This window comes from Kryptolebias marmoratus, linkage group LG22 (genome assembly GCF_001649575.2).
Source record: "Kryptolebias marmoratus isolate JLee-2015 linkage group LG22, ASM164957v2, whole genome shotgun sequence".
NCBI lineage: Eukaryota > Metazoa > Chordata > Actinopteri > Cyprinodontiformes > Rivulidae > Kryptolebias > Kryptolebias marmoratus.
In genome coordinates this window covers 19,583,011-19,601,170 of record NC_051451.1, presented here as the reverse complement: position 1 = coordinate 19,601,170, position 18,160 = coordinate 19,583,011, and the positions used below count along the sequence as shown (strand labels likewise).

The window sequence follows — 18,160 nt, the reverse complement described above, 5'->3', positions numbered from 1 at the left end:
ACATACTAATGAACACATGAGAACAAGATAGCTGTTGGTAACATGTTTGCTGCTTAGGGAGCCAAATGTGCGCACAAAACTTAAATTCACAATTTTACCTGGCATAGAAGTATTTAAACGATACACATCAGCAACGTAAAGTCTCACTTGTGCTTTTAATTTTCTACTTTTTAAACACTGATCAGATTTTAACTTGCTGGATGTAGTTAATGACTTTTTGTAACAAGACTTAGCTAAAAATGAATAAAAATGCAGTTGCTTTTCAGACAAATACTTCAGGTTTTTATGCAGAAAGTATGCAAAGCCAAATCACATAAAATCCTCGTTGAAAAGGATATTTTTACTTATTCTTTCTCCTTTAAAGGTGTCTTGAAAGTGTAAGACCTTCAGGATTGTACAGCAGTGGTTCAGCCAAGCTTCTGGGCAGGTTTAAGTACCACAGCTCTTGACTTTTCTCTTTTTATCTTCATCTGTTCGTCTCCACCTCTTCATTCCGTCAGTCAGCGGACAGACAGACGGTCGGGTGGGGGAGGAGGGATGGAGGGAAGCGATAAAAAGAGGACAAAGCAGGCATCACTCCCGCCTGCACCCATCTCATCGCTGCGTCAGCGCTAATGACTTAATGAACACTTCTCCGCCAGATTAGCCCTTGACAGCCCATCATACGCGCCGCCCCGTTAGCCTTCATGCCCGTCCGCTCAGTATTGTGTGTGCTAACCTGCCACCGCGCTTGTTGGCAGCTAGCTCAGATTGCCATCCTCGAGGAAGTGATTAGCGACAGTAAATGCTAATGAGTCCAACAAAATGAAGCGCTGGCAGGACATGTATGATAAGGCAGCAGCGGGATGATGGAACACGAGGAGGCGTGCACAGAGCTGAAAAGAGATGAGCTGCTCAGAGAAAAATGCCTCATTCACTTCCACTGCTCAAGTCTAAAAAAACATAATTACAGCAGATAAATGGAAGAGGCAAAAGTTGGAGAAAAAAGAGAGGAGTATGAGACTAAAAGCTAAACAGATATATATTAAACCTCACAGGTTCATCTCTTTGAATCTGGATAAAATACATTTGTGAAAATGTTCAGTCGAGTTAATTGGACCAAGAATAAAAAACTTTAAACATTTAAAATTTGGAGCTAAAGTTTGATTTACTCATTACATTTTTGCAGCATATTTTATATCTACACTATCAACAAAGATGAAAGCCAAAACATTAAGAGTACTTGATTTATCTAGTACACCACCTTTATTGACCTCAATTATAAAAAAAGAAAAAAACTGTTTTATTGACATCAACATTTATTGTAAATGCATTGAAAAAGTCGACTTCTAATAATTGTGCAGGAATTCATCTGACTGAAGTGACTATTGGCTGTATAAGGAGAAAAGTTTTAATATCTGCTGTAGAAACAATAATCTCTGTAAATAATAATGTATTATTCAGCTTTTTTTTAATATGTTACCAATTTTAAAAAAAATACCTCTTGGAAATAAACTTTTTATTTTAAGATGTTTCTTTCTAAGATTGTAGACTTTTTTTGGTCTGCATGACAGCACACAGTGGGGATAAATCTGATTATTTTAAACATTATATTTGAATGGAAGTTAAAAAAAAATTATTTTTTTTAAGAATTTCAAAAATATATTTTTATTTTTATTTATTTCTATATTCAAGAGGTTTTCTAGTTGTTTAAATATGGGCGTGGTTGCTTTAAAGGTTATTTAAAGATATAAAAAATACTCTCAGAAATGGGTTATAAGATTTTTTTTTCCCCCATTTTAGCCTTAATGGACCCTTGGATTACTGAAATTTTAAAATCAAATCATCTTTAAACATTTGTAGAGGCTGAAAACTATATTTACTCCCATCCTGTAAAAGAATAGTGACTGAAAAAGGCTGGGATATTATAGGGTATGGTAGTTAAAATTGAATAACTTACATGTTAACTTGACACGTAATGTTTCTGCACGTCGGCTGGCTGTTCTGCTAAATAACAAGTTGCCATATCTATTTGTAAAATGTTCACCTGCCTTTGTTTGACCAAAGAATTCACTTTTTACACAAAATCACCTGTTAGGGGTGGCGATAATGTCTGTAATAAGTAAGTGCCATTCTTGCACACATGTAACAGCAGGCTAGTGGTGTCATGATCACAGTCTCATTAGCGTTTCGAGACACAGACACCTCACCCCCCCCTTCCCCAACGCGAGGACAGTGGCTTGATAACGGGCCTGCCCATCTCCCCTAAACAAAGGAGTGGGACAGAGCAAAAAGAAAAACTGATGGGAGGGGGGGGTAGAGATTAGTCAAAATGAGCCGCCTTGTCTCATCCTTCAGGTTTCTACTGAGCAAAGCGCTCGTTATTTTTTTTCAGGACTTAATTGGCTGGAAAGTGGCTGACATGCAAAGTTGGGGACATTAACGGGGCTGTGCGCTGCAGTAAATGGCAACGCAAAGTGACAGTTAAATTGTACCTAGGGGAAATTATCCATCTTTCGACATCTTTAGCTCTTTTTAGGGGGTGGATCAGCGGGCGGAGAGATGGGGTGTAATTGCAACGCCAGGCCTTTTTTTTCCCCCCAAGAGATGGAGTACTTTTTTTTTTTTTAAGATCTCTTATTAGGATGGAGGGATTATAAGTGTTTAATGGAGGAGATGATGAGGTGGACAGTTAGCAGAGATGAAGCATCCACCAACAGGAACTGACTCCATATGCACCACAAAAGAAAAAACTTCAATAAATGTAAAAATGTAACATTTTATGCTCTAAATCTTCTTTTTAATTTTTTTTTTCCCTCATCTGTCTGATTTGGAGTGACGTGGACACCTTTGTCACTCTCCGTCGGTCTCAAAGTTCCTCTCATTTTCAAAAATCTCTTTGTCTCTCTTCTGTGTTGTTCAATCAGGCTGTCGTGCAGTTAAACAGCCCCTTGACTGGCGCTGCTGAATAATGTTGTGCCTCTTCATTTCAATTAGCGGACCTCTTTGCCTTCCAGCCCCAATCACTGTATTCCTCCTCCCTCCATCACTCTCGCCTTCTCCTGCCACACAGAAACCAAAACCAAGGTCAAATGTTTTTTGTTTTTTTCCACGTTGTTGGTCATTTTGGGCATATTTTTGCATCTGTGCTCTTCTAATTGATTAGAGGAGAAAACACTTGAGAAATTACACCTGTTCACTCTCAATCTAACACTCAATCTGTTTCCTCCCCCATGAGTGCCCTATCTGCTTTGACCTCTGTGTGATTGACATGGTAATTACCCAATCAGCAGATTGATGGCAGCACTGTCACAATAGAGGGGATTGAAGTAGTCTCTTGCAAACTCACTTGCTTCCTCTCCTCTTCTCTCATGATCACCCCATCGAGCACGAATCCTCTCTCCGCGAGAGCTTTTGTTTGTTGTGAGGCAAGATAAGGGGATAGACCGAGCGAGAAAAGGATGACATGAGAAGAAGGGCACGAGTTGTGAAAGGGAGAGTGGGGTCCCTAATGTTGTTGCCACATTTGGGCTGAACTACTCAGCTGGCGGAGGAGGAGGAGATGGGGGGGGTGCGAGGTCATAGTTGGGTAGCTGGCAGCGTGAAATCAAAAAAGATAAGAAGAGAACGAAGACAGAAAGGAAGTGTGGCGATTGGGAGAGGAGGGAAATGAGAGGAGAGGAAACGAGGGGAGGTTAAGAAGGTTTGTGCCGGACAAAAGAGACAGAGCGCGGGAGAAGTTTGAGTCTGTGCAGAGAGGGTAAAGATCAGTGAAGTCCTTTTATCTGCTGTATTGCTTCTCCTCTAAAAGCCTGTCCATAGAGTCATTAGCCCCTCACTGAAAGGTGTGTGAGAGCGTGCCTGGTTGTGTGAGAATGATGTATTGAGGGCAAAAGGCTTTATCTCCCTCGGTTGTGCTGTCATGAAATCAAAGGCCCGTATTGTTCGAATGGGTCATGGTGCTTGAATTGGAGGCCACGGGGTTAACACCCCATGATACACTCTTTATTCTCCTCTGACACAGTGCTGTACATGACTGATTGGACGGACCTGGCATCTAACTCACCTCCCCCCCCCATCTCTCACTGTGTTTGTGTGTTTATGTGCAGAAACGACTTGTCCGGAGCTCTCGAAGCAGTTATCGAGTGTCAGAAGCGCTACAACAAGTTGGCGCGCATCAACGACGTCGTTGTTGCTCTGGTGGAGAGCGGAGACACCGAGTTACTGCAGAAAGGTTCGTTTTTCATACGTCAAGCTAATCACGTTTATCAAAACGCAAATGAACAATTTGTATGCAGCATTTCATCACATGCAAGGAAACATAAAAGTCAACAAATTTTGATTTCCACCTTGTAGTTGTTTGGTTTTATTTGATTAACAATTTAAAAACCGTATTTCATTTTAGACAAGATAACCATTCATTAACTAAACTCTAATGCAAATAAGAGCTAAAATAACAATTAACAATTAAAATAATAAACATTGTGCTTTTTAGGATTTTTTCTCCCTTTCCTGCAGTATGTTTTGTGGTTTCTGTGCACACGAAGTTCTGCACAGAAGCACCACTCCTGAGCTGCTTTTCTACTTCAACATGTAACACATTAAGAAAATAAAAGTCAAATGATCTTCTGTAGACTTATGTACATATATCCACACTTGATGGACATAATTTTCTGAAGCCAATCAGAAGTTTGGGATTCGAAAAAGTACAGCACATCAAGGAGTTTATTGAGGAGACATTTAAAGGACTAAAAGTGTCACACAGCTCAGATCCATGTGTGTTTCTAACTTAATTAAACTGATGAGGCCTGACATTAATTTAATCAAACTAGCATTCTTTGACAGAATGGATATCACTCACCGCCTTGAATGCCAAAGTTTTAAACAGATCTTGCATGATCTGTTGAGTATGTGATCCGGAGGACTCTCAGCTACTACCATACCAAACTTTAGCTCAAATCTAAAAGGCTGACTGAGTTACACCCATCATTGTGTTTTCTATGGATGATTAGCTGTGGGTGAACATCCAGTGATTAATTTCTGAGAGTTTTATTGAAGTCTTTTCTCTGGTTCATGAGATATTTTGCTTGCAGACAGATGAACAAACACGCAGACATAGACAATTACATGATCACCTGTCTTTAATGATGGTGGTAGATAATGTTGAGAACACATATCGAGGTAGACATTGTGGTACCTTCTTTAGTTTTTGAACTCTAATCTGTTATACTTTTGCGCGCTTTCAAAGTCCTCTTATAGCATTTGCGTTAAGCGCTCACGTTAACAGGTGCCAACAATTCCAAGAGTGCATAAGAGGACCAAAGGGTCAGAAAGGTGTAGACCAGGGTCACAGTGAAGCACCTCAGCCAATCACATTTAGAGCAGCCTCTCTATACCGCCACAGCGGCACGGTGAAAATGTCAAGTTCGACATGCCGCCGGGGGGGCAAGTGGCTCTGAGTGTGTGTGAAGGTTGAGGCCGTGCAGTGGAGCACCTCTCCACATGCTGTCCTCCCCTTTCATCCACACACATCCCAAAAGGTGACAAACCCTCACAAATCAGTCATCCCACCCCAAAAACAAAAAATTTAAATTACCATTTTTTTTTGGTGCAAAACATCATTTAAAACACCAACCACTGACTTTCAAAATGCCAAATTTATTCCATCTCGATTAAATCTGAGTCGAGTGGTTTTAACACCTCCGGTTGTTGGGCAGTTTGAAAAGTTACCTTTTGAAATAAATACAGAAACGTACTCAAACTGTGACCGTCAGGCTGTCTGGCCTTCGGTGACATGCATTAAAGCGTGGCACATGTAGTCCAAGGATTTTCATTCATATTTCCAACCTTGATTGAAATTCAGCAACAAAAAAAGAGAAAAAGTTTTGTTAGGTGCTGAAAAGTCAAAGGGTTATTTTCCAATAATCGAAAAACCACAAAAGCAGCTTTTAATTTGAAAATGTCATCAGTCTTAAAAAGGCCAACCAACTCATCTTGTCTGTAAACTTGTCCGTGGTAAATATTTAAAATACGAGACTGAAAGTTCACATTGTAAACATTGTAAAGGGAGAGTCTTACTTTTCCTCCTTTGCTTTGCTGAATGTGCAGTCTCATTTGGACAACTAAATATTTCCAGCCCGTGTGTGTGTGTGTGTGTGTGTGTGTGTGCTACCTGTCCTGAAGCTGCTGCATGGAGATAGTCTGTAATGCTGAGCTGCATGATTTTGTGAGTTCACCGGGAGAGCTTAGGCTTTGACTCAGGGAATTTCTGTGCGTGTTTGTGAGCAGACTCGATACGAGTGCTTTGTGCCTGGGACGTTGTGCCAAATAATGGAATCTGGGGGAAACGATAAAGAGTGTGGTATGTTTGATTACCTCTCTGACGGTTTTGATTCACGACCTTTCTCTGCTCTGTTTCCCTGCTTGCCTGTTATCTTTTCAGCCATGGACTTTATTAGTCAGGAGCGGGGGGAGATGTTCATGCTGTACGACCTGTTCTTCGCGTTCCTGCAGACAGGTCGTTATCGTGAAGCTCGGAAAATCATCGAGGTAAGCTCACATATGGACAAAGATGCTGTTACTGGTACCAAATTGACAAATTTGACTTTTTTTGTATCTTGGTGCTAACATATTCTACTTTTCTAGCAATAAATGGGTTTAGAAATTTGATCTGCCAGGGATATCGTGTTCGTAAAGGGGGGCGGGGCCAAATTAAAGTAAAGGCTATTTTAATCTATCATTCATTGAAATATATTATTAATGCCATGAAGGAAATTGTGCAACAAGTGCAAAAGACAGAATACAAACATAAAAAAGCAAAAATACAAACTGGTTGATGTTAAGTGCTAAAAGACTTTGCTAAGATTTGTTAAAGAATGAATAAACGGAATTGTTCAAATTAAAACAAGCAGAACAGAAGCTTAAATCAGTAACACAGTAGCTAAAAGCTAAACTTTTGCAAAAAAAAAAGGCTAAAATCTAAAACCAGCAGAACAGTAGCTGAAAGCTCAAATTAGGAAGAGAGTTTCTAAATCTAAATCCAACAAAACACTGGCTTAGAGCTAAAATGAGCTGAACAGTAGTTATAAGCTAAAACAAGCAGAACCACAGCTAAAAGTTAAAACGAGCAGAACAGTAACTAAAAGCTAAGTTAGGAAAACGAGCTAAAAGCTAAACTAAAATTAGCGAGACAGTAGCTAAAAGGATCGTTATAATGCAAAAATTGATCAAGTACAAAAACAGCAGTTGAATGCTGACTCAGCATTTACACAATAAATACTAATGTGACATAAAAAATATAAAAGTAAATTATCATCAAAGAGTAAATTTGCAAAAATAAATACCCGCAGGACTGCTGCGAGGCCCACTGAGGACATGCAAGATGGAATTGCCATCCTCTTTCTGTTGTTGGTAATCATCTGACCTGAATATTTAGTGAATATTTCTATCTTTTGTCATCTCAAGTCCTGCTATAAGCCCTGCAGATTAGTGTGAGGAAAAAGATCAGATTCAAAGTGATTTTCACATGGATAAAATCAGAAGTCAGGGACAGAGTGATTGATGAACGGATGAAACGAGGGATGAGCCTGACCTCAGCGGAGGAGAGACGAGGCCGTTACAGGGTTGGATCTGGATGAGAACAAAAGAGGAACTGAACCCGCTTACTCTGACATCACTCGTTATCTCTTTACCCTCTTGAGGATTCAGACGCTCTTAGATATTATCAACATCTTGTTGCTGTGGCTCTGATTCCCCTCCACCACTAAGATTATATGGCTGCTATCCTGGTCCTACGATCAACTACATGCCAGTGGTGTGTGAGCGGAGGAGTCAAGGAGGCGGCCTACGTGTATGAAAACCCCCAGTTTCCTACAACTCCTGCGTTTACACTTGTTGAGGCTTTTTGTTTTTATGAAATGTTCAATGAGAACTGTTGTACAAACCATACTTTTTTAAAGAGTGGTGTTTGAACTAATTTATGTAAACTTTAATAAGAAGTAAAATAAAACCCGGAGGATTCCTTGAAGGAATTCCTTAATGTCAGCTGTGTCCCCAACTTTAAAACGAAGATCTCGACTGGTCTGTTAGCACTCGGAGTATGTGCCGGAGATGACTCTCAGCTACTACCACACCAAATTTGAGCTTGATGTCTGTTAAAATGACTGAGGTACGGTCAATTTTCTGTTGGCTGTGGCAGCCAAAAGTTAATCAGTTGTTAGATGTACGCCCTGTTAACATCCGTCCGGTGGATTATGAGATATTTTGCTAACGAACAAACACACAAACAGCAAACTTTGTATTTCTTTTTCTTTTGTTTCTTTGAGGAAGTCGGGGAGAAAAGAAAAAAAAAAAGGTTATGGTATTTCAAAAGTCGTTTTTCAGCTAACCTGCAAAGTTCACTTTGAGCTTTCTATTATTATTCCTGCATCACAATTGATATCAGGTGTCTACAATAGCATCATATTTCTCATCACTCAAAAATTAATAGTTACACACTCATTCAAATGCACAAATACCTCCCCCCACCCTCTTTTTGAGAGCGTCAAGTGGTGGACCAGAGTGGTTTCTCTCTTTAGGCTCTGTTTGGTATAATTGGCAGCTGATTAATCACAGCTAATTAAGTGTAATGATAGAGAAAGGTGGCCAATTTTGTGCTAAATGGTCACGCTTAGGTAGGGGATTGTCAGATGGCTGGGGCTATTATTGCAGCAGGCGTGTGTGTGTCTGTGTGATGGTCAAGGTTAGGTGGTGTTGCTAAAGAGTGGTGAGCTATTATGTGTTTTTGTGTTAGGGAGAGGGCTGTGTGTGTGTGTGTGTGTGCTAAGTGGCCATGTGATTAGTAGAATTGAAACATTAGGAACTGAGATGGAGAGGGTTTGTTAAGTGGAGGTGAGACGGGGTCAGTTTTTTAGCCTATTCTCTTTTTTTTTTTAAATACACGCAAGAATGAGGTTTTAACACCTGAAGGTTACTAAAAAAAATCTGTAAGAGGCAACAAGATGTACTATATTTACTTGGCTGCATGTTTGTGTGAGGATTGTCCTGATAATCTGACCTGCTTGACATTTTTTTTATTATTTCTCTGACGGGGAGCGCTGGTTGTTGTTGTTTTTCTTTCTGCTTTGAATTCTTTTGACCTACGTCTGTATATGTCAGCGACGTGTCTTCTTATTTCTGAGGATTGTATTTCCGTCTTAGATTAGGGAGATTTCTCCTGACGAAATCACAATCCCAAACACATTCAGACTTGTGTGTACGTGTTTTGGCAAATAGTCATGCTGCTTTGAGCCCTCAAGACTTTTCCAAGTAAAATGAATTGAAGGCAAAAAAAAAATAGATGGAGCACTCGCATCGAGCCTTAGTCTCTAAGAAGATTAGACAGCCTGAGAGAGAGAGTGAGTGCTACAGATTTTAATTTGTCCCTTTGGCTCGTTGGGTAAGAACATAATGCCTCTGCCTGGGACGGCTAGAAGGATGGAGAGGCAGGGGAAAAGACGGAGGAAGAGGGAGGAATTTGGAGATGTGGGGATTGAAAGAGGAAAGGACGACAGCCGGGGAGGGATGGTCATGGAAAAGGATGAAGCTCATCTTTTCCATCTTTAAAAGCTTACTTTTTTCCCTACCTCACAGTTTGATGGGTGGCCCATCAAAGAGGCCAGCGGGGATTGAGCGTTGTTGATCCTCGGTCAGATTAACTTGCAGCCAGATCATTCTGTGTTTCTCTTCCACCACCTCCCCCCCACCCCACACCCCCCCTTCTCACCCAGATTACAGAGAAAAGAGGGAGAGTGAAATTTCTCAATCCTTGTCTTATTCAGATTGTATCAAAGCCCCAGGACACTGATGAAATCGCGATCACTGTTATTCCACGATAATAATCATGTAGGCACTGCACATATCGGGCTAAATCACGGCGACATGAGCCTGCAGATCAATCTATGTCAGCCCCTCATTGACCGCACAAATACTCTGCTTATCTGCATATCACTGGTGATTTCAGACAACAACAAAAAAAAAAGCAAATCTCTGTAAAATGGAAGAATGCAGATGCAGAGACGTCAGTCGATGCTTTTTAAAAACAGGCTTTTCATCACAGGATTTTATTTAAACTGCAGCAGTGTTGAGGCTTTGTACATAAAAAACAAAAATCTGTGATATTTTTTTTGTCTACGTGTTTAATTTATCTGTAGCACACAAATAATTCAGTAAAATACTATAAATGAAAACATAATTATTAGATCAGCGTGTAATCTGATCTGTTATCTTGAAAAATAAGAAATATCAGTTATTTTCTGGTCTTCAAAATTGTTTTTTTTTAAATTTCGTTTTCTCTCTTTTAACTCTTTCTGTAATCCTAACTCAGTGATGTGGAGGTATGCGCCGTTAACCTTCAGTTTTAGGATTTTTATTTATTCAGAGGATGCTTCAGGGCTTCAGCTGCAGGTCTGAGGTCTGATAGAAGAGTTGGGCAGGAAGGTGAGGCAGGGGCGTCTTGTTTTATAATCCATCCATATTTAAAAAGAATTCATTTTCAAAACAAATAAATTCGGCTTTAGTGTCTCCAATTTTAGGCTGTCGTTGATCCTCATCAGTTAACTCTGAAAACACATCTTAGACTCGATGGGTTTGCATCAATCTTTTACTTTTATTTTACTTTCTCTGTGAATAGTGCTTTAATGTTTCTCAACTTTTTAACTTCAGTATCTTTTCCTGCTTAAATGGAGGGATTTAAGCCTGTGTTGGAAAACATTTCTAAAACAGTTTAATACTTAAACAACCTGACCAATTTAGTTAATGACGAGTTTATATACAGAGCAAACACACTGACACGGGCACCTGATCGGTATAGCAGTATTCATTATTTGTTAATTTTTTTACCAAACTGTGTCATCTGTGTCCCTTTCATAGACCCCTGGGCTGAGGGCAAAGCCTGGACGCCTGCAGTGGTTTGCAGAAAAATGCATCAGTGCTAACAAGGTAACACACCCAAACACGTGCACACAGCTACAAGGATAATCAGAATTGATAAAACATAAATCAGAGCAAAAAAAAAAGAGGAAATTCTTCTTTGAAAAGTCTGCTGTGTTTGGATTTAGATGGAGCAACTGGAGGAGATGGTGCAGATGACGGCCAAGCTGTTTGAATGTGACAGAGATGAGATGTACAGCTACATCATCAGGCTCTGCAGTAAGTCTCCGTCCTTCATTTGTCTCTGTGCGCGGGTGTCTGTACCGCTCAACTCCTGTGTCTTCTGCTCATTTGACCTCCCACCTCCGCTCGTGCTTCAGTGTTCTTTCCTCAGTCGCTGAGTGTCGGACGGAGTGGGATCAGTCGGGAGGAAGCACAAGACTTGGTGTGATTGCTGCAGAGCTGATAACAATTGTGATTGGAGTGTTAAAGCTGATTGTCATTGTGCCATTTCCCCCCTACTTCCCCGCAGACACGCACACACAAACACCATAGTTAGTGTGTTTGATAAATTACAGCAGAGTCGAGGGTCAGTCAGTTGATCAGATTGGAGCTTTGATTGCTTCCTCTCAGCGTGGAGCGCTTTGTCAGAAATTGCTCTCTGGGAAAGGCTGGGTGGCAAGCTGACTATTTAACCACATAGGTCTGTGTGTCATGCCTTTATGACAAATTAAAACCTTTCATTCCCGCTGATTTGTGTTTCTGGTTGTTTTCAGAGGAGACAAATGACTGGCAGAAGGCAGAAACCACATGGACAAAGATGCAGGAAGAGAACTTGATTCCCAGGGAGAGGACGCTGCGTATGCTGGCAGATATCCTGAAGAATAACAATCAGGAGGTGCCGTTTGAGGTGCCCGAGGTAAAATCTCATGTTTACAAGACCCTAATGATGCTTATTAGAGACAATAAATGCGGTACCAGCCGGTGGGACAAAGCAAAGCAAGTAAATCTGAAAGCAAAAATCAAAGCTCTTAGCAAAGATTCCTAACTAAAGATGTCTGAGGTCTGATTCACATTCATGCTGGAGCTATGATCAAACCCAACCTGTTCTCTCCTTGCATTTTCAGTGACAATAAATGGTGGGTAATTGTAGCTGTTAAATGGTTATTTCTGTCAGTATGCATTTTCTGCAGCCGGGTTATGCTTCACTTTGTCCGCCTACCTGATTTGTTCACATTTTACTCACTCGCTTTCCAAACAGTCTGTCTCGCTCCATCTACAAGGCAAAGGCTGGATATTCCCTGTGTGTTAAACACACCTGCACTCAAAACTGCAAGTGCAACTAAGAAAATAATAAAATTAAATCAATCTTTTTACATTATTACCATGATACTAGTGGTGTCCTTGATATGCAATCATAAGAGTTGAAGCTTATTTAGGTTAAATTGAATATTTTATTACATTACAGTGAAAACTTTAGTTGCAAAGACACACAAACTAATAACTAGATTTATAAGACAATGAAGACGATTTTTAATTCTCTCAGTGAAAAAGTGTTACTCACTGAATAGATTATCCAAAGAGGAGGTTGACCCTGGCCTCTGGTGGTCGAAGCTAACCCCCCGAAAAACCTCAAACTCTTATCAGCTGTTCACCAAGCAGCCCTCCCCTCCCCCCATAACTTTGCTCCATTTTAAGCCTCCGTTCATTACATGTAGAGTAAACGGGATTGAAGCTCTGATCTGAAGTGTAGTCAATCAGACAGGCTGGCTGGTGAAAGGAATTACAGCTTGATCTGTCTGTAAATCTGTAAGGCCTGACTAATTTAGCCAGCAGCTAAATGCCACCATATGGCTGCTGTTTGATGCTCAGCTGGACCCAAATTAAGTGAGAATCGGATTTTCTGGGGGTTTTATTTTTTTTGTTCCCCCCTCTGCTACGCTTAATTTGCAGCGTCGCTTTAAAACTGTTCTGTTTTCGCCGCCCTGTTCGTCCTTGCAGATTTTATTTTTCCTCCCTCGTCTTCGGTTTGCATGCTTCAAAAGCACAAATCGTGACGAGACAGGAAGCGATTGCTGTTGCCTGAGGCGATGAACTTTGTGACCCCAGGGGCTCTTCAGTTGACACTTCCCGCTCCAACACACAAACTCTCTAACGCACGCATTTTTCTTTTGCCCCCGGGGTGCCAGACCTAATTTGCCCCTAGCCAATACAGCTTAACCCCCCTCCCCTCATAGCGACATGGGTGAGCGAGCATTACAGGACCCTGCCCGGCCTGCCTGTCGTTATTGCACTGTCTTAAACGCACACACACACACTCCAACTCGTTTCTGGCTGAAGGTGTTTCCAGGCTGCATGTAGTCGTGTTTTGATGGAATCGCCACGCAGAGCTGTTGCATTGTTTTCTGTGTTTCGTTCACAGTCATGGTACAACGACAACACCAGCGCCACACAGCAGGTCGAGCCAACGAAGAACACCTTAAAAGCAGAAAGCAGGGAGGATTTCCAGGCCCATCTGCTGACTCTCTGTAAGAAGGGCAAAATCGAAGGTAAGCAGCAGGAGGTCCCAGTGTTTGTCCAACATGAGAATTATTAAACACAAGAAGCTGGGATGTGTAAAATTTTACTTCACGTCTTTTGCATCCTAAATTTAAAACTGAAATAAGCTTCTGATCCAAGCTCTACACCGCTCTTTTTACCATTCCCATTCAAATGAGCAAAAAGATGTACGTCTTTTTAGTTATTAAATAACTTTTTTTTTTCTGCAAAACTCTTGCACTTCCAGTGATGCAAAGATCATCTAAAACTTCCTTCCATCCTACCTCACTCATTTTGTTTTTGTCTTTTCTCGTCTACAGAAACAATTAAGGAGCTGAAGAAGGCAAATCAGAAGGGTGTGAGACTGTCCATAGTCTTGTACGACAACCTGATCCGTACCCTGTTGGCTACAGGATCCATTAATGAAGCCATGGCCGTCAAGGAAATGTAGGCGTCTCGACAAATTGTCTTAATAAGAAATTCTCAGAGTAGGATAACAGGATGCAGAATTGCTCCCAAACACTTTGCTTGTCACAAGATACAGCAAGTTTTAGACCATCTCCCATTCATTTGTTCACATATCACTTTTTTTATAAGAGTATGGTGAAAACATAAGTTTTAACTTGTTGCAGCATTCCATTACATAAACTCTCTTTTCAGACAATCAGAGCCCTACGTTTTGCCTTCACATTTAAAAATGACTAACAAGTGGTGTCATATTAAGAAGTAAAACTTGAGATCTAAAAGTCACAGGCATGAATCTTTACTTCACCTCCTTCAGGTTGTTTCTCAGGTGACAGTTTCTTCTTCTTTATGTATTTTCGTAAGGTGAGATTCAGAGTTTTTTGGAAATGTTGAGAATGTGAAAGTCACTAATGTTGCCTTAACTTCAAAACATTTTTTCAAGGTTACTAACACATGCAGATTGTCAGAGCCTCCCGTGATCTAAATGCTGAATCAAATGGTGGGAGACATTTTCTAAACTTAACCATCAAGTTCATCTTTCTTGAGAATCGTCAGCCTCTGTTTTGATGATTGACCCCTGCTGACTCTGCAACCGAGTAACTTTTGGAGTCAACCTGATTAACGATGACTAAACAAAAAACACAAAAATGCTTAAACTCAGTCAGACTGTGCAAAATAAAAGAAGGAAAATAATCATTGGATATACTTCCACAACAGATTGCCTAATTCAAGATGGCCGCCACAGCCAACTGACCTTTAGAAAACACAAAAATGGCTACAATTCAGTCAGTTTTACAGACGTGTCATATTCCAGGTGCTACTCAAACTGTTTATCTTTTAGCAAAATGAGTGTGTTTTAATGAAAAACAATGATCAGATATTCATCTAGAACTGATTAGTTTTTAGAGTCAGTCCCAGTCCAAGATGGCTGCCACAACCAATCCACATTAGTCAACAGAGAAATGACCGTACCTCAGTCAGTTTTACAGATAATGAGCTAAAATTTGATGTGGTCGTTCACAATATGATGCCCTGTATTTGACCCACACACACAATTTCTGTCTTTGGTTCAGATTATATTTAAAGCATTTAATATTTGTAGCGTATTCACCCTCAGTAAGGACAGATGGCACCATTCAGTGTTTAGGTTCTGAGCATTAAAAAAAATGACAAATTTGGCGTGCGTTGTGGTTAATTCTCTGCTGCTCTTCCTCTCGTCCTCAGCTGGAGGCAGCTGAGGACACGAGGCTCAAACTGCAGCTCCTCGGTGGACATGAGGATTAGAAAGTGATTGTGTGTTAACATGCTCAACCCTGCTGGATATGAACAATGGTTCACATTAAGCCCCAAGACACACACACTTACACACACACACGAGCTCGGATGTCCAGATTAATTTAGGTTTTCTGGTAAGCTTGTGACTTTGTGCTGAAACATCAATCTTCTTCCAATTAGTGATGTATCATGTGTTGTTGTGTTACTGGGTCCATATCAGGGCTTGAGCCTGGAGACAAATGGACGGACAGACAGAGGTATTACAGATTTGAGCTTAACACAGAACGGATCTTCTTTTGCTATTTCCTTTTTTTCTTTTTTCTTTTTTTTTTTTAGATAATCTCCTACATTTTCTTTATCTCCTTTTGTGGCTTTTTTAATCACTTTCCTTCTGCAGAAGAAAACACCAAAGCAAAGAGATAATAACATAATGACACACGCTGAGAGAAGAGCTGCAGTCACTAAATTGTACAGAAAAGAAAACATGTAAAAACATCCATTACACTGTCTCTTTTCTGTTTTTTTTCCCCCTCAGCTCTCTACATGGTTCACTCTCTTTTATTACAAGAATAATCATATCAATTTTAGACCCGTGTTTCAACAAGCACAAGGCAAATACGAGTGATAACCCATCTCCAGTCTCTGTTTGAATTGGTTTATGGCATCCCCGCCTGGATAAAAGCTTAGTTTATCTGCTCTCTTAATGAGAAGTGAAATGAGCTGAGAGGAGAGTCGGGGAAAGATGGAAATGGGAAGGAAAAAGGCTGAGATAAAAGGGGGCTAAATAGGAAAAGAGGAGTGAATGAAAGGAGGAGGGCTAGATTTAATCACGTATGGAGATAATGAAGACGCTATAGGCATTAATTCTGAGCGTGTGTGTTTTTAGGTAATCTGTGCAGAATTGAGCAGTGGGGTACTTATGGTGAGATTAAGGGATTGTGAGAGAGTGATGATGAGAGGAAGAAGCAGAAGAGGGGGATTCATTGGCTAAAATGCAATACCCCTAGAAGGAGAAGGTGAGAGAGTGGTGGAGTGTGTGTTGGAGGGGAGGAAAGGTGAGCGAAAGGACAGCCTCTAGAGATTTTCTCCCACTTGATAAGAATAATTCTGCCCCCCCGCTGCTCGGCCTCTCCGGCAATCAGTCAGCGACCCTGTTACTACTCCAATCTTCGGCTTGACCCTGTCAGAGCAGCTGCCGGATGCTGCTGCTTGGCCTGGTGTCGCCGTGGCGATAAGGATTGCCAGCCCGATGCTCAATTGAGCGGAAGGATTAATCTGGTTGCAGGGCTATAATAATAAATAAAAAAAAAGGCAGGAGGCAAGTTTGATTGAGGTTTTAGTGGCAAAAAAACCCCGGAAAATGAGAGCGGCTGAAAGGGACAGCAAATATATACAGATGGAGTGAAGCAGGAGCAGCCTTCCTCACATGGATACACCAACAGAGCTCAGCACGGAGGAACATCACATATACGGCGACATCAATCAAATCCTTGATGTCTGTATTATTTTCAGGTCACAGCAGGAGCTTTACTAAAGGCTCAGACTTGCTGCCAATCAGATTTATTCCTATTGTCTTGTATCTTTCAGCTCATGTGTTTATCCCCTCCGTCTCTGCGGAGTCTAATGCTTTTCTAAATGTGATGCCTCATAATGCCTAACATGCCACGTAGATGGTTCAGTTGTTGCAGATTATGAAGATTTTCCCCTAATGGTACACTCCAGTATCAGCTTTAAAGTTGGGGAAATAATGGCCTTTCTTTCAGCGTCAGTCGCACACGGATAAAATCTATCATGTGCACACGATCTAATATAAAAACATCACGACAAATACACGGATAATTCTTTTTCATTTTCGTAAAAACAGCTCGCCCCTCGCGGGATTACACGATCCAGAAATTAAAAAACCTCCAGCCGTGCTGGATGTCCAAAAAAAACACAAGTCTTTCTTCTTGTCCGTTAGCTGTGAAGATTATCTCATTGTGTGTTTTCTGGGAACGAAAAAGATTCCGATAAAAACAACTACAAGCAACTGTTTGGTTTTGACTGGCGATTTAAATACCTTGGATTTGTTGGACACGAGGATAATGATGCTAAAGTTTTCTTTACAGTTGACATAAAAAGGATTTGCACTTTGCTCCGTCCCGATGGAAACACATTTCATAAAGCCATTTGTTTCAAATAAAGAAACACATTTCTCACAGCTGACTTTATTTTCCCTCAGAGCCGAGTCCCACATACCCCGCTTCAAGATGAGCAACATCGCCAACAGTTTACTCATCATCACACACGCCAAGAATGGCCAGACTACAGGTAAGACTCAGACTAATGCGGTAAAAACGAACACATTTCCCTGCTGTTTACATGTCCGCACATGCTTACTTTGACTTGCTTCTTTACAGAGGCCATGGAGACGATGAGGTACATGGTTCAGTTCAATTCTGTGCCCTTGACAGTCGCCATCGTCAGTCTGGTTCAGGCCCTCTCCGACAGTGGCAGGGTGGCAATGATTCAAGAATTGGAATCGCTAACCAAGAGTTTTGGCACAACCATCAACCTGCCCCAGACGATGTTGCCCGGTAACATGGCTCTGGCACACATCGCCAAGTAAGGACACCGAGTCTATATGTGCAGACCTGCTGAAGGCCGGGGGTTCATTTGATGATTTATGACTCCTGTGTTTTTAATTTATGTACCTAAAAGTAGTTAACGCCCGTATTTTGAGTCCGATGCCATTCAGACACTAAACAGAAAAAATAATTACTGCAGACGAGCAGGGCTGCAGGTCGGATTAGCCAAAAAAAACAGTCCACTGTGAACTTCTTCTTCTATTGTGTAAATACTCCTAGATTGACATAACAATTTAATTATTACCTTCGGTGTGACAAGATCCGGGACGACGCGCACTTATAGTAAAAGCTTACAGGGCGAGTGGTGTGTCAAAGCTGTGGTAATGGGATTATTCGAGTCCTTTTAATGTTATGAAAACACCCCCCCC

At 41.0% G+C, this 18,160-nt stretch overlaps 1 protein-coding gene across 1 annotated transcript in view; it reads left to right on the top strand.

Annotated features, from left to right (window-relative positions):
* Positions 1–18,160, top strand: part of lrpprc (leucine-rich pentatricopeptide repeat containing) — a 54,892-nt gene that overhangs the window by 26,381 nt on the left and 10,351 nt on the right. Inside the window, exons 24-32 of the mRNA XM_017432147.3 lie at positions 4,089–4,213; positions 6,422–6,528; positions 10,888–10,956; positions 11,076–11,166; positions 11,664–11,806; positions 13,310–13,436; positions 13,746–13,872; positions 17,387–17,475; positions 17,565–17,769. Coding sequence (XP_017287636.1) covers positions 4,089–4,213; positions 6,422–6,528; positions 10,888–10,956; positions 11,076–11,166; positions 11,664–11,806; positions 13,310–13,436; positions 13,746–13,872; positions 17,387–17,475; positions 17,565–17,769 — 1,083 coding nt within the window. The remainder of the gene's footprint in view (positions 1–4,088; positions 4,214–6,421; positions 6,529–10,887; positions 10,957–11,075; positions 11,167–11,663; positions 11,807–13,309; positions 13,437–13,745; positions 13,873–17,386; positions 17,476–17,564; positions 17,770–18,160) is intronic.